Here is a 17,806-nt window from a genome sequence, read left to right on the forward strand (position 1 = left end):
TTGATCATTTTTGTTATCTATCAGTCTTCACTAGAGCTACTCTCTAGTCTCTTAACTGATCGTTTGCTTTACAACTGCATACACGTTTAGCTTTTCCCTCTCCTTTTGCTTTGTTGGGTTGTTACACCCTTTTTGCTTGGGGCCATTGGTGTATGAAAGAAGGAAAATACCGACATACTACTACTCTACTGTCACACATGCATCGTATATGCCAATGATCATTGGATTGGAATCCTCTACTCTACGGCTCCTTTTTTCAATTCAAGTCTTTAATTCCAAGGGCAACACTGCAATGTGAACTTAATCAGTGAGGACATGATAGGCTGCAGATATGCGAGATAGTAGACTGTAAAGCCGCCGTGTATTTTTTTCTTCTTCTTCTTTTTGTGAATAAATTTCTTTTCCCTCCGGCCTCCACTAAAAAAGCGGGCTTACTTCTGCCGATACTTTTTTGGGTGGGTGGGTGGGGGGCTTCGTTGCAATTATTCGGATTTTTATCCTCTCAATTACACTGCCCGTACTTGACGTCAAGTACATCTAACAGAGGAGGCAGAAATGACTATCCTACCCCCTGCCCGAGGTGGGGTCCACCGCACACAAAATTAGTGCGTGCCAGCATTAATTTGGAATTTCTTTTTTTCAATATGTTTAGATGTTTTAGCGGGTTATTACCCATACGGCCATACCCAGAGAGAGAGAGAGAGAGAGAGAGAGAAAAAGAGGTGTGAGATCAGTGAAGTGGTTAACCAAAGTGGTGTAAGATTGAGAAACATTTAGAAAAGAAAACTCTCTTCCCCATGGGACGTGGCCATAGGTTTTTGGCCGAAAAAATGTATTCTTGCTTTCTTCTTCGTCTTTTTTTTTTTTTTTTTTTTTTTTTTTTTTTTGGGTTTTTAATGGAGTGAAGATCTTAGACTAGATGTGGCATAAAAGATCTCGAACTCGAACCTTGTGAGTTATGAGGGCTAAGCTCTATTACATTAGCCTCAAGCTAGCGCAACTGTCTCCTTGTTCTTTTTATTAGACTTGTAGGTTTGGGGATCTTTATCCCCTTCAATTCTTTGCCCAGCCTACTTCGCCACTACTTGCAACCAAATTCAACACAATGAGGAAAAATGTGAAAGATGCGAAATGTAAAATGTCTTCTGGCTTGCATCTCTCTTGTCAAACAGAGTGACGATTATGAAAATGAGGTTGGACTTTGGACAGAATAACAGTTATTAAAATAACTTTTTTGATTTGGATTTCAGGCAGAGTAACAGTGGCATATAGGATTAATAAGGTTTATCAAAAGAGGTTTGATGGGAAAAAAGTGGGAAAAACAGGGGTATAAAAGGGTGAAATGACAGATTTAGGCTTACTCAGGGTGCGGACAAAGTGTCGAGGTACAAATATCGAAGTGGGAACGTGACAACATCAAGGGAGGGTTAAAAGAGGACACCCACACACTCTAGAGGGGCACAAAAAATGGAGCAAAAGGCTCAAATCCCAAAGTTGGGGCCTCTTTGAAACGAGGAGGGGATCCTCTATTTAAAGAGGCTCCTGGATTTCCGTGGCGTTGATGTTCGTTCGTGTTTAGCTGTCGTCATTGTCGGGATAGGATGATAATTTTCAACGTCTATACATACGCAACCCATAAGAATTTTAAATCTTTTTAAAGATTTACAAGACATTTTACATAAATATGATAAAACTAGATTCCCCTTTATTATTATTATTATTTTAGCATCAAATTGATGTATGCATGGGTATTAGATTTATAGTTTTACCAACAAAAATTAACACAAATTTACAATTCTTTCAAAAATTTTGGGTTTTTTTTGTTGAATTTTTTTGGACAAAATTTTCCTCCACCCCCGTGTGAACATTCAGCTACCATCTTAAGGTTCACTGACTCTTATTAGGTTTAAGTATTTTTTCCAAAATACCCTCCTCTTACCACCCCCAACACCCCTTAGTGATTAGAATGAAAACTCATCCACTTTTTTTATATTTTTGGACCAATTTATAGCCCGATCCACTTTTTGTACATCAATTGGAAGAATCGCTCCTACCGATTCTGGCCATTTCGGATTGGAGTTGGACATTTAGAATTAATAGAATTTTGATTCCGTTCCGATTCTGTATCTTAAGACATTCGGAAGAACGGAGATTAGCGATCTCTACTTTCGCAAATCCTCTCTCCGTCGACGACTTGGGGGGCAAGTCTTGCACAATCCTATACCCTTCGACAAGAAACCATTTCATCAATTTCCCATTGTTGCCCATAAAGAAGATAAAATTTACATATGAAATAGTGCAGTTCACGTCATTCACAAAGGTCATCCGATGTCCAAAACAATAACTTCATCAAAAGAAAAAAAAAATTCATAAAACACAATTCCACATTTACCCATCAGCAGAGGCCTTATTACGAGTAGTTGTGTAGTACACAAGCAAAAACAGCCGCTGATATCGACATACAACGTGGCTATTTTCGTCAGTACAAAATAAGGGAACAATCAAACAGGGCATTTGCACAAAGTAAGCCGAACTGTTTGTAGCCTCTGTAGTCTGTAATTGAAGAAGAGAGAGATGGAAGGTTCGAAGACAATCGATCAAGAAATCGGTGGGATCGAAAAGGATGCTTTGCGCTTCGGATTACAGGGCGTTAAGAGCGAAATTGTTGTTGATGCTCATCCCCTCCAATCAGTACTGGAATCGGTACAAATCTTCGAAAAAACCCTTTTTTTATGCTCCCATTTTTAGGAAATTGTTCAATAGTGGTTTCCATGTTTCCATTTTTTTGTTCCTTCTAATTGGGTATATTTTTTGCTGAATTTATTGATCAGACGAGGATAGAACAAGAGCAAATGAAAAGAAAGATCCTCGCTAGCACTTATGGGTCAGCTTTTCCTTTGAAGATGGATCTCGACAGGCAAATCCTGTCCAGGTATCGTATTCTGTAGGCGACATAGTTTTGTTTCTCAAATAAAAAAGAATCCTTTAACCTAAAACCCTAAACCTCGAACCCACAAGAGATATGTATTAACATTGAGTTTCTCAAGTTCTTGTGTGTTTAATTTAGCTCCAGAACTCTTGAATTGTCTAGTAATTAAAGAACTGGTAATAGTTAAATAGAGGTTATTGTTATTATCACTTTATCACTTCTGTTTGGGTTTCGTTCCGAGCATGAAAAAGTACGAGAATGTCAAGGATGTTCTGAAGCTCAGCAAAGCTTGTTTTGAATGAACTTGGATAAGATTTATGCGACAACTAGCAAGGGCTAAATTGGTGGAGGAGCGTAACCTCTAAAGTCTGACTTGTGGGGTGGGGTGGGGGGACTTCATGACACTAGTGACTGGTGTAGATGAAATATCATGGGAATAAAAACATCATGATACAATCCATCTCATTGTTGTTTTGCATGTCCGATCCTGTGTTTTAAACTAGATAGTTACTGGAGACCTAGGCAAGATGAGTATTGACTCATTTATCTGTATGATCCAGGCAAGATGGTATCTTTTTCTTCTTCTTTTGGGAAGGGAATTTATAAATAATGGAAGAAGGAATGTACTAGGACAAACTGAAAATCATAAGTAGTGTCTTTTTCTTCTTCTTTTTAGAAGGGAATTTATAAATAATAGAAGAAGGAATGTACAAGGACAAACTGAAAATCATAAAAAACTCAATGAGGATGAGTAACTCTACTAAAGCAGCTTGGAATGGAGGTCCAGATGTGCAATACTTCTTATCTGAAAATTTCATCTTTGTAAGAATTTGCTGACCTTGGGCAATAAACTAGATTTTTTTTATAGGAAGCCTGGAATATATTCTTAAGGATCTGTATATTCAATGATAAAGAGTCTCACCTCCTAAGGCCCACCAGACGAGCTGTAACCTCTGTTATTTTGGAGTTGCTAATTCCAGGGGCTTCGGTATATCTGTTTCATCTGTCTGAATCCATGTTTTCATTGTGGTGTTGAGTTTTCTTGTTTGGTAACTTTTTATCGTTCTCAAGGTGTTGCTTAGGTGGCACCTGGCCCAGGCAACCATTTGCCTTATGCACCAAGACACCCAGACTTAAAAACCAGTCTTGGGCCCTCCAGATGTTATCGAACTTTTTTTTGGTGCAGCAGATGTTATAAATCTTAAGCATAATTGACCTGGACTATAAAATAAATTGCGTGCCTCGGTGCCATGACTAGAAGAAATGTTCTTATAGAAGTGCTTTGAAAGACATGGACATATGTAGGGTGGTGATTTAATGTCCTCAATTAGCTCGTTGTGAGAACTGAGGCCTTGAAATATGTTGAGAATGTAAAGGTAAGTACTGTTTAACTGGTTGGTATTTGGAATGTGAATGACAAAAGAAAACCGGAATTTTGGCTATGATCAACAATGCAAAGAAACACGGACATGGGTCAATGTTCAAACCCCATTCTCTTCTCTTGGAGCACTTGCTTTTTCCAATTTAATTTGACACCATCTATTGTAAATGTCAACTACTATTGGTCAGAACAAAGCAGTGAATACCCCATGTCTTTGAGATAGGTTTCTTCCGTGCTTATGACTGCTTTCTGCTTTTTGTGGGGTTCGTATTGCCTAGTATGCACCAGATAATATACTCAAATGTTAGCATTTTTTCAATTTGGGTACAGGTTCAGTAAGTTATAAACGGGATATAAGAGACTGTATAGTCTTCATTCTAAATTGTGAAAACTGAGTTGGGATTGTTGCTTTGCTGGTTGTTTTGGCAGTGTGCTTACATGTATATTTGTTTGCGGATTATTTACACACATTGGGTTCCCATGTTTACATGGAAACTCCATACTCTCGGTGATGTAGATCGAAATATGAAGAAAAAGAGGCCAAAACACTGTTCATGTGCAGTGTCACAGCAGTATTTGCCTCGGTGAGAATGCTACTAGAAGACCTGTGGGCCCAAGACCAGATCGTGTGAAGACTTTCTTAGAAGGGTCAATTTTGTCTATACGTGGGGATTTAGGAGTTTAGTTTAGTTTCTATTTTAATAGTTATTTGTTTCTAATTTCATAGTTTCTATTTTAGAAACCTTGTCATGCTATGTTTTTGATTCTTAGTTTAGTTTCTAATTCCTAGTCTCTAATTTTAGAACATTGTCAAAGTTAGTTTCTATTTCTTTGTAACTTGAGAGGCAACTATTGCCCTCTATTTGTATGTAAGGCTTTTAGGAGCCAACCCCACACGATTTAATGAAGTTGAATATTGCTTTGAGCAAGTTTCCTGTCCAAGTGTGTGACATGAAGGGCTGGTGAGAGCTGAAACCCGAAGGACTGAGAGAGCCGAATCTCCTTATCCCCCTTTATCTTCTTCTTCTATCTTCTTCTCCTACCTTACTCGGTCTCCTTTGCTGCTGCTGCTGCTGCTGAGACACTCGAACCTGCTACTGTGCTACACTTCTGAAGACCTGATCAGCCACTAATCATCCCAGTGAATTGCTGCTACTGCCTCCCATTAATAGAGGGTTGCAGTCTTGCGAATTGCGATTCCAATTTCTGCCCAGATTTTCCAGCAAACTTCAAAAAGTGCTAATATCTCTACAACCAAGGTTCATACTCATCAGAGGTTTGGAGAACAAAATCACACAATCAAGGGTTACACTTGATCCCAAGTTTGGCGTTCTAAATTCCATTGGGTTGGGAGATCTGTCCTAACCTTCTATTTTGGGATTCCCTTCATCTCTCCCTTGTTAGTCATCAAAACTGGCTGAGATTTGGAACACAAGACCTACCCAGCCCGTGCTCCATTCGATCCTAGTTTGACACCAAACTGCTTGCTGGATTTCCTAGCATTTGTCACCTTCTACTTTGGTGTTTACCTTCTAATTCTGATTTGCTTCCATTAATGATGATCTGTTGCAACTATTAACGATCCTACTGTAGAGTGGTTCTTTGTGAACCGCTTCTACATTATTTGGTATTAGAGACATGGAAGAGGGGAGTTCTAACAACCCTAACAATGCTCCGGTAAATGCTAGTGATGATCTTATATTAGCTGTACGACAGTTGGTTGAAAAAGTTGTTTCCATGAAGAGAGATCCAAGAGTTTAAGGCTGAATTTTGTTCTAGCTACCATCCATCCCCTACGAATGCTACTATGACACCGGAAGAATTTTTTCCTGGCTACCGTCCACCCCCTACGAATGCTACTATGACATTGGAATATATTCTGTAGATGTTAGATCAACAACTCAATGGTCCCACCAAGGAGGTTTGTGTCAAAGTCGTCAAGGAAGAGATAACCGAGGTGATTATGGTCCCCCAACAAGAAGAACCCGTCGAGACCACCAGTGCATCGAAGTTTGAAAAGGAGGAGCTCAAGCCCGCAACGGAAGACAATTCTGCTGATATGATAATCATATCTCTAGTAATAAGTCAGATCACATAGAGTTCATTCTTCCACCTGAATTCTTCCAAGAATGGGAGCCATGACTACAAGATTTCATTCCAGACATTAAGGAACTGCCAGAGTTCTACTACGGGTTGAAGATGGATGTGCACAACACAACACTCTTTCCTACTCTCTTCAAAATTCGAGGTTGAATTTTTTCTAAGAGGGGGAGAGATGATGTAGATCGAAATATGAAGAAAAAAGGCCTAAACACTGTTCATGTTACTGTTCATGTGAACGGTGTCACAACCCCATATTTGCCTTGGTGAGAATGCTACTAGAAGACCTGTGGGACCCAAGACAAGATCGTGCGGAGACTTTTTTAGAAGGGTCAATTTTTTCAATGTTTGGGGATTTAGGAGTTTAGTTTAGTTTCTATTTTAATAGTTCTATGTTTCTCATTTCATAGTTTCTATTTTAGAAACCTTGTCATGCTATGTTTCTAATTCTTAGTTCAGTTTATATTTCCTAGTTTCTAATTTTAGAACACTGTCAAAGTTAGTTTCTATTTCTTCGTAACTTGATAGGCAAGCTATTGCCCTCTATTTATATTGAAGACTTTTAGGAGCCAACCCCTCACAATTTAATGAAGTTCAATATTGCTTTGAGCAAGTTTCCTGTCCAAGTGTGTGACATGAAGGGCTGTTGAGAGCCGAAACCCAAAGTGCTAGGAGAGCCGAATCTCCTTATTCCCCTTTATCTTCTTCTCCTAACTTCTCCTCCTACCCTACTCGGTCTCCTTTGCTGTTGCTGTTGTTACTGCTGAGACACTCCAACCTGTTACTGTGCTACACTCTTGAAGACCTAATCAGCCATTAATCATCCCTGTGAATTGCTGCTACTGCCTCCCATCAACAGAGGGTTGCAGTCCTCCTGCGATTCCAGTTCCTGCCCAGATTTTCCAGCAAACTTCGAGTGCTAATATCTCTACAACCAAGGCTCATACTCAGCAGAGGCTTGGACCCAAGACCAGATTGTGCGAAGACTTTTTTAGAAGGGTCAATTTTGTCTATGCGTGGGGATTTATGAGTTTAGTTTTGTTTCTATTTTAATAGTTATATGTTTCTAATTTCATAGTTTTTATTTTAGAAACCCTGTCATGCTATGTTTCTAATTCTTAGATTACTTTATATTTCCTAGTTTCTAATTTTAGAACATTGTCAAAGTTAGTTTCTATTTCTTCGTAACTTGAGAGGCAAGCTATGGCCCTCTATTTATAATCTAAGGCTTTTAGGAGCCAACCCCCCACGATTTAATGAAGTTGAATATTTCTTTGAGCAAGTTTCCTGTCCAAGTGTGTGACATGGAGGGATGTTGAGAGCCAAAACCCGAAGTGCTGAGAGAGCCAAATCTCCTTATTCCCCTTTATCTTCTTCTCGTATATTCTCCTCCTACCCTACTCGGTCTCCTTTGCTGTTGCTGTTGCTGCTGGTGAGACACTCCAACCTGGTACTGTGCTACACTCTTGAAGACCTAATCAGCCATTAATCATCCATGTGAATTGCTGCTACTGCCTCCCATCAACAGAGGGTTGCAGTCCTCCTGTGATTCCAGTTCCTGCCCAGATTTTCCAGCAAACTTCAAGTGCTAATATCTCTACAACCAAGCCTCATACTCAGCAGAGGTTTAGAGAACATAATCACACAATCAAGGACTACACTCGATCCCTAGTTTGGTGTTCTAAATTGCACTGGGTTGGGAGATCTGTCCTAACCTTCTATTTTGGAATTCCCTTCATATCTCCCTTGTTGCCCATTGGAACTGGCTGAGATTTGGAACACAAGACGTACCCAGCCTGATGCAAGAGAATCTTGGACTGGGCCAATCCAACTGGTGGACTTCACATGAGATGGACAGCATCTTTTATTTTCATTTTTATATTTTCAGTGTATTTATCTTTTATTTTTAGAATGTGTTTGTTTCAGTTTCTATTTAGGAGTTAGTTTGTAGGAAGTTATAAGTTCCCCTCGAACAAATGGTTGATGTAACTTCTCCCCCCCCGCACCCCCCCAAACGATTTATTTTCATTGTATTAAAATGCTGCCAACAGCCATGTAAAAGTGAAGGGGAAAAAATAAAAATGAATTGACGTTTGGTCATTTGGTGCTTGGAGCACCTTTTCTCTCCTTTTTTCTTCTTTACTTTCTTCGTTCTTCTTCATTTTCCTCTCCTCCTTTTTTTCTGATTCTTCAATCCTTCTATTTTGGTGTTTACTTTCTAATTCTGATTTGCTTCCATTATTGATGATCTGCTGCGACTATTAACAATCCTACTGTAGAGTAGTTCTTTGTGAACCCCTTCTACATTACTCAGTTACACTCCAGCTGTGTATATCCATCTTTATCTTAATTTCTTGTACTTCTTTAACTCTATCTCAATCTCTTGTATTCTTATCAACTATTTCTGGTCACGACTCTAGCACTGTCATTGTATACATTAATCATCACAGTCTGTAGTTGTAGAGAGAGCAAGGGATACAATCTTCTTCTCTGAACTATCATGCTATCAGAGCCTTAGAGCTCCATCGAGCCCGCCCTCTGATCGTCTTCTCCCAGCTGCTCTTACTCCAACGAGTTATCTTTATCTGTCGCACCTTCTTCACAGTGCTCAACTATTTACCTAACGATTGCATTACCTGAAGCTTGCTCCATCTGCAGATCACAGCACCACCAACGCCTATGCTGCCCTGCATTGCTCACACTGCATCTGCACACCAATCTGCTGCCCATGTTTGTCTACATCTGCCTTCGAACCTTCTGCCCATATTTGCGCCATCAACCAGCAATCCCATATTGTATCCCTTCAATACAATATTTGATATAGGATAAAACATGAAGGCCAAAAGACTGTTCATGTTACTGTTCACATGAACAGTGTCACAGCCCCTATATTGCCTTGGTGTGAATGCTACTAGGAGATCCTGTGGGACCCAAGACCAGATCGTGTGAAGACTTTTTTAGAAGGGTCAATTTTGTCTATGCGTGGGGATTTAGGAGTTAGTTTAGTTTCTATTTTCTGTTTTAACTTAGTCAAGTAGGCTTTCTATTTCAGTTAGTTTCTAGTTCAGTTTAATACTTGTAAAGCAAGTCTCAGCCGTATAAGATACTACTATTTTATTCCTTCTATTTTTGACTCATCTCCTTGAGTCTATTTATATGTAACAGCCCATAGAGGCTCTCCACGATTTAGTGAATGATTGAGTATTGCTTTGAGCAAGTTTCTTATCCCATTGAGAAGATGAAGGCCACAGAGCCGAAACCCATGAAGGGTTGAAAGAGCCTGGCTGGTGAGAGCCGAATCTTCTAATCCCCTTCTCTCTTGTTATTCCACTCGATCTCCTTGACCTGCTTCTGTTTGTGACTGCAACAATTCATTAAGGACTCAGCCTAAAGATCAGAATCCATCCTCAGTTGATTCCAAAGGTTGCTAGTGCTGCTACTAATCGATTGAAGGCTGCTGCAAGTTGATGTTTTGCTGAAACTTCTGAGCCCCATATCTTCACAACCCTCCATCAGTATCTGTTGAGATTTGGAGAGCTGAATCACACCACCAGACACTGCACTCAATCACTGTTGCAGGCCCTTCTATTGGCTGGATTGTTCTACTGCACCAACCTTCTATTTTCATACCCCACTGATATCTCCACTTCTGCCCATCAGAACTGAACCAAAATTGCAGCAAAGTTTCATCCCTTCAAGGCCTACACTCAATCCTCCTTGGAGCCCAAACACAGTGCTGGTTTGCAAGTGATTGCATAACCTTCTAATTCTGGGTTATCTCAGCCTCTAGCCATTAGAATTGGCTGAAATTTGGAGTGTAGATTCTTTTCACCATCATCTCCACTCGATCTGAGTTTGGAGTCATTCTACATGCTGGTTTGGTTTGAATTCCTTACCTTTCTAATTCTGTCCGTTGTTGCTATTTTGATTTGTGGGTTATTTGGGACTAGATTAACCCTAATCGACTCTTACATTAATATTGCACTGCCACCTATCACCCCTCCAATGCCGCATTACCCCACCAAGCACCGCACCACTCCACCAAGACTTCCATCTCATCCATCTTCAATACCACCGACCAACACCATCTCTTCTTTAATTTCCTTTTTTATTATTATTTTCAAACCAAACCCTTATCAGCGTGACCTCATCCCACCATTACCCAGCTCATAACCCTCCATCAACATCACCACATAGCCATCTTATCGCATAACCTCCCACCTACATTATCCATTACGGCATTATCACATAACCCGAACCATCACAATAGCGGGACAGTAACCGAGAGCATGGAGTTCCCACCTACCTATCTATCAGCTAATCCCGTATTTCGTGCTCGTACAAAGCACATTAAAATATACTTTCACTTTGTATGGGACAAGGTAGCCAAGTGCAAGTTATTTTTTAGTTCATCTCAACGGCAGATCAATTAGCAGACATCATGACCAAAGGTCTGTCTTCCAGAAAGTTCAAATTTTTACATGACAAGTTGAAGATCAGCTGTCTTGGCCATTCCACTTGAGGGGGTGTATCAATACACATTGGGTTCCCATGTTTACATCAGAACTCCATACTCTCGGTTACTCTCCAGCTGTATATATCTATCTCTATCTCAATCTCGTGTACATCTCAAACTCTCTCAATCTCTTGTACATCTCAAACTCTATCTCAATCTCTTGTATTCTTCTCTACTATTTCTTGTACATGACTCTAGCATTGTCGTTGTATACCTTAATCACCACACGTTACAGTTGTAGGGAGAGCAAGGAATACAATCTTCTTCTCTGAACTGTCACGGATCAACACCTCCATGACATATAACACAACACTTCTTTCTATTTCTGATGGAAAGGAAAAATCTCCAGACACCTACATGCTTGATTCCCTGATTTCTTCATTCAGAAGGGCTAGGCCATTTGGTAGAGGTTTTTTTGATTGCCACAAAAAATTGAAGATTTTCATAGACTGAAAAAGAATCATAATAACTTGTTTATAGAAGGTGGATTTTTTTTTCTTCTGGATATATTAAAAGAAAAAACATCCTAACGAAATCATGGAACGGTTAATTAGATAATTAATGTAATACTGTATTTGAAGCCTCAAAAAAGTACCAAATAACGAGAACTTTTATCAAAGAATTTGTTCAGGTTAGGGAGATTTTAAATAGCAGCAAATGAAGAGGTCAGATTAGGCTAAAACTCAAATTGAGTTGCCAATTAAGATGATCCTGCTGAAAGTTTCAGATCAATCCACAGGTTGGATCAGCAAATATGGACCAATCCTAGTAGTACTAGGATAAGGGCAAATCAGTAATTTGACCAATTGAAATCAAGATCAGAGGTCAGAATTATATTGGGTATTTAGTTCTGATCTCTTGGTATAAAAATTAGCCAAAACATATAAGTAATAACAGGGAATCGAATCAGTACTCAGATGCATATTACAGCAGGTAAAGATAGATAAGGGCTGAATAGAGATTTCACTCTATGTGAAGATCAGCAGATCTGATCTGGGAAAAATTCCAATCGAGTTCCACTTTAGGGTTGAGGGTCGACTGGTCAAAATCTGGACAGATTCTAATGGCTGGATTTTTCCAACTCAAATTCATGCAAAAAAATACCTTATATATGAATTCCTGATCAGATTAGGAATTGCAGAATATGCAGACCTGTAGAAAACCTAGGACTTATAACCAGTAATTTGAGAGAGAAGAGAAGATGGAAGAAGAATTGATTGTAATGCTTGAATTATTCAATTGATAGGTAAGCCCCTCTATTTATAGAGGGGAAATTACAATAGAAAGGGGAACTCCTAATCAGATCAGGAATTCCTAATCATGATAGGATTCCAAGTTACAATAGGAAAAGAACTAGAACTAACAACTCAAACTGAAACTAAACTAACAACTCACAGTAGAATTAGGACTTGACATAATTAAAAACTAGGACTCCAACTAGGACTAGGAAAATAGAAGATACACATGAACAAATCATTGTCACATGAGTCGTACTTCAACACTCCCCTCAAGCTGGATTATACAAATAAGTAAAGAAAGAAGATCCAGCTTGAACTAAAAGGAAAAAAGAATTCCATAATAATGCTAACACTCCCCCTCAAGTTGGCGCATAAAAGGTACTAATGCCCAACTTGAACAAAATGGGAAAAAACTAAGGTGCAGCAAAATCCAGCTTGATATATGAATGCAGCTCCCAAATAAACCTTCAAGAACTTGAAAAAATAGATTTTCAAAACTTGGACATACATGATCAGCAAACCGGTACTGGAATGTCTTCCAAAAAAGGCAGCTTTCAACGATCTTCAATAGCTATCCCGTAATGAATCTCAAATTGCCATAGTGACAGAGAATCTTGAAGTGAAATAACTAGAGCAGCAAGTAGCGAAAACAAACTGAATCAGGTAGAGGAAAAAACCTGTATCAACCCAATCGAAAGTCCTCAAATAGGCAACAACCAAATATCTTCAATATTTCAATACTTCAATCTCCCCCTTACGGCAAACTCGACCCAATAACGAAGGATACCCAATGGCAATAGTGGAGAAAACTGATCTTCTATGTTTTGGACCAATGTTCCTGTAAGTTCTGCGTTCTGCAATGTCTATAGGTGTATTGTACATAATCCCCCCCTCACGTGTAATACACATGGACATAAAAGAGATGATGTAAGAGATAGGGCAAAAACATAATATACCAGAATTTTCCAAGCGGTGCTAAGGGTAATTAAAAAGGAAGGAATGGCAAAATTGGAGAATACCATTAACTTCCAAAGCGGTTATGGGTATATGCCAAAGGTATGGGATATGAAGGGAATTAGAATTATTGAAAGGGAACGGTGTTGGAAAAAAAAGGATGCCATGGTTGTAATTTGGTAAAAATCCACTTTTAAATACAATCCAAGCCAAAGGGCAAACTGGTAATAAACCAGAATTTTAAGGGTCAATTGGGTAGTCAAATAGGGGAATGGCAGAATTGTAATTTAAATGAAATCCGTATATATATATATATATATATACAAGGCCAAATTTAGAGGACCAGAATATTTCAAGGGCTTTTGGTAAACAAAGAAGCACTGGGATGCAATAGGAATTACTAGTTATGAAGTAGGGGCAATCTTGGAAGCAAATGTAAGTGATAAATAGAAGCTGAATTAGGCATAAAGGCAAGGGTAAATTAGGAAAAAGATAAAATAAGGAATATAATAAATAACTATGTCATTGGGATTGAATGCATTATGGTCAATTAAAAGAAAGTAACCAAATATCTTGCTGGCTGTAGCCAAAGGGAAAGATACCACGACAGTGATTGTCTTCAACCTCACTACCAAGGTCCAAAAGCAAAAGATAACAAGACTCGAGAGACTCCATCAGCAGAGGTGAGAACAATAAACACCATTAGAAGAAAATAAATTGAGGAATATTTGAAAACAGAAACCACAATCAGTTCTCCGACCATCAAAAGTAGCTGGTTCTGTAACTAGCAATCAGAGGCGGAAAACCCAGCTGACGTTAGTAGCAGGATATCGATTAGCAGAAAATAGAATCAGCAATGTAAATAAGAAAACCAGAGATTATTGCAGCAGAGGCGTCGGTTTGTTTGGATTCAGCAAATCATGACTAGCAAACCCAGTCGAAGAATCAGGAATAAATTTCAATCAACAACAACCAGTGAATCGAAACCAGAAATTGTGACCAGATATCAATAGTTATACAACCAGCGGAACGGCCAGCAGTAGGAACAAACTTAGGCTTCAATCTTCAGCAGAACAGGTACGAATTTTCATTCAAATCTTCAACGGTATATGAAACCCTAGTTCTTCTTCGTCTATAAACTAGGGTTTCTTCTTCCAACTAGAAACCCAAAAACGACTCTCAAAATGGCAATAACAGAGAGAAACAGGTACTTGCTTACTGCTCTGATACCATGTAGAAAACCTAGGACTTATAACCAATAACTTGAGAGAGAAGAGAAGATGGAAGAAGAATTGATTGTAATGCTTGAATTATTCAATTGATAGGTAAGCCCCTCTATTTATAGAGGAGAAATTACAATAGAAAGGGGAACTCCTAATCAGATTAGGAATTCCTAATCATGATAGGATTTCAAGTTACAATAGGAAAAGAATTAGAACTAACAACTCAAACTGAAACTAAGACTGACAACTCACAGTAGAATTATGACTTGACATAATTAGAAACTAGGACTCCAATTAGGACTAGGAAAATAGAAGATACACATATCAACCAAATCATTGTTCACGTGAACAGTGTCACATGAACACTACTTCAACAAGACCAGTACTTATTAATGGAGAGGAAGAAGGATGGAAGAATAGTATAATGCAAGGTGGTTAGATGGATCAAACACCAACCAACTTTGATCAAACACAAGGAATTTCTTGACTGCATGAAGAGAAGCCACAATAGGTTTTCATTAATCAAAATTCGTGTACAATGTTGGACCCCCTTACAAACTTATATAGAAAACTCAAAAACAGACTTTGACACTGCAAAGGAAAGGCCTAACCCAATCCTTAACTAATAAGGTAACCTAAACTGAATAGGAAACTGACTTAAAACAGGACTAGACATATAGAATCCTAATCTAGCCTAACTAAGACACTTAATAACAATTAAATAAAGAAAAAAGATACTAACTTAACTAATCCCGTATGCCTATCCTCTACCTATATTATAGCCCCATTAAAGTGACCCATTACAATGAAAACACATGGGATCATAGGTCCAACGCATATATAACCCAACCCAAAGCATATTTCTGATAACATAAACCCATGTAGGTGATTTAACTGCGTCAATAATCCCACAAAGCCTCTCTGCAAGGAACCAAAACTATTTAGCTCATGGTGAGATTTTTTTTTTTCATTAGACAGACAAAACAATTCATATTCACCATAAGGCCTTATTTAGTTGTAAAACCCACTGGCATTTGTCTGTTTTGTCATTCCGTAATGTTTCACTGTTTTTGGCTCTTGCAGATTCCAGAGGCCTCCTGGAGCATTGCCATCTTCTATGCTAGGGTTGGAGGCTCTCAGTGGAAGCTTAGATGACTTTGGCTTTGAAGATTATCACCCTGGTAACAATTTTATTTTTAACCTTTCCTACACAATCAAAACCCAAGATGTCTTGAAATTTGGAAGTGAGCCAGCTACTCTGTGAGCTCGAACAAATGGCTGGAAGCTTCGAGGAATGAAACACTTCCCAAATTCCATGGATGTTCATTTGAATTAGCATCATAAGGATTGTGACTTTCCTATGGGTCCACAATAATAGAGTAGATTTGTGAGCAGTTGAATTCCGTATTCTGCTAATTATCAATGATAAATTTAAATGGAAAAAGAAAATGAAAAAAATTCCTTCTGGTGGAATTTAGGAGCACTGGCAAAGACTTTCTTCCCTCAACAAATGGTTTCCTGATGATGCTAAGTTTGGTTTTCCATTTCCATAGCTAATATAGTGGCCAACAGGATTTCAATATTCTGGTTTTGTGTCTCCAGCAATTTCTTATGCCTCCCTTTGGTGTTCTTGCAGGTCCATGTGACTCAGAAACTCTCCGGCCAGTGGACATGCATCATGGGATGGCAGTTCGTCTTGGCCTCTCTAAGGGACCGCCCTGCCCTAGTTTCAACTGATATAATCCCTTTATGCATTGTTGTTGGGGTTGCGATGGTTCCTTCTGTTTAATTCTGTTGTTACTACGTACCGACTGTACACACTGATTGAATGTGTAATTGAATGAATAGCTGGAAACACTCCTAAAGAGTTCATGGTCTCTGTCATCCCGATGCACAAATTTGTCTTTAAGAAAGACCAAAAAGCCAATGTTAGGTTTATATGATTGTGGTTGTGGTGGTATTTGTGGATTAATTCATTGTCAACCAAGATTTTAATTATGCTGGTAAAGTATTGGATTTTTACTCAATTAACAGATTTTTTTGCCATTAAAATTTAGGAAAAGAAGGATTTGAGTGTAGCTGTTCAATATTTGAATTTACTTCTCCCATAATCGATTCTTGGTCTTCTACATTGAAAAAAAAATTCTCATATTTTTAAGAGTAGTTTGCTTCTTTATTGCAATTTGAATGCTTTTACCTAAATCGATTTAACTACTTAACCCTGAATTTTTTACTGTCTGATATATTTCTGAATCTATATTATAGACCTGGGTAATAGTCCTAGCTAACCCAAAGTGTGATTGGTTAACTATGAAGATAATGGTAGGCCAAACTGTTCTAACAAGACATGGTTGGTCCGCATTGAGATTGCTTCAATCGTCAAGGCAGCAGCAGATCTATGCTCTCCCACTCTGGGTTAATCATCTGTATTAAACAGGGACAGGTAGCCAGATATGGGGGAACCGCTGTGCACACATGGCATCTGCAGCGCTGCACGATGAGTACAGCAGTGCTGTAGTTACAGCAGCAGATAATGATAATTTCATCACATTTCTTTAGGCATCGCCATATATATAGTATCAGACTTTTTTTTTTTACTCCCTTTACGTCTCTTACTTTTATTACTGTCACGGCATCTTTGGATTCATGTGGCCAATCCCATTTAGTTGGGATAAGGTTATGGTTGTTGTTGTTGTAGGGCCCAATGATAGAGAAAAAATTTGGTTCGTTTCACTGCTTATTGAATCTGCAGGACTCATTCCAAGTGTTGTGCCAAAACTTCTGCAATCAGAGCAAGAGATACCTACAAAAGAAACATATGCATAAAAACAGTGTGACTACTCCATTGGTGTAAACACCTAACAAAAATGTAAAATGTAAACCTACCTATTACTGAACTACTTAAGAAAATGAGAACAGCACAGGATCTCTCCCCATTCCAAGTAACACATTTGTATTAAACAACAATCCATATACCAATCAAATCGCCCTCTGCACAATCCTTATACCAATCAACTGGAGCAGCAGAAGACCTCTCACCATTGCAAAGTAACATATTTGTATTAAGCAGCACAACCAGAGTCATCTCCTGAATGAAAAGTCACCTAAACTATGTTGATTTGATGCAGGACAGAAGGAAGAAGATCTCATCATCCCTCAAAGATGGATTAATATCTTTTAGTTTCATAGAATAGTGCCAAATCTGCAAAACCTCACTTGGGATCTTGCATAATCACTCAACAAAATGCACTTGCTGTGGAATCACTACAATGAGCGACTGTAAATGTTACTAGTCCCTAGAGGATTGATACAAGGCTCCACCACACCAGTGATTGGGGGGAATCACTCAACAACAAATGCAATATATTAGTCCTTGCAAACAAGAATTTGAATCCACAAGGCCATGTGGAGTTGCATTTCTCACTAGTATTTATGGAGTTGTGAACTTGTTACAATCACGTCAGA

At 38.7% G+C, this 17,806-nt stretch overlaps 1 protein-coding gene across 1 annotated transcript; it reads left to right on the forward strand.

Moving 5' to 3' along the window:
* Nucleotides 1–2,530: 2,530 nt before the first annotated feature.
* Nucleotides 2,531–16,214, forward strand: LOC122666709 (cyclin-B1-2-like). Its single transcript, XM_043862761.1, has 4 exons — nt 2,531–2,703; nt 2,832–2,932; nt 15,425–15,522; nt 15,978–16,214. The coding sequence occupies exons 1-4, from the start codon at nt 2,575–2,577 to the stop codon at nt 16,076–16,078; spliced, it is 429 nt and encodes a 142-aa protein (XP_043718696.1). The 5' UTR covers nt 2,531–2,574; the 3' UTR covers nt 16,079–16,214.
* Nucleotides 16,215–17,806: the final 1,592 nt, after the last annotated feature.

Source organism: Telopea speciosissima, chromosome 7 (assembly GCF_018873765.1).
Source record: "Telopea speciosissima isolate NSW1024214 ecotype Mountain lineage chromosome 7, Tspe_v1, whole genome shotgun sequence".
Taxonomy (NCBI): Eukaryota; Viridiplantae; Streptophyta; class Magnoliopsida; order Proteales; family Proteaceae; genus Telopea; species Telopea speciosissima.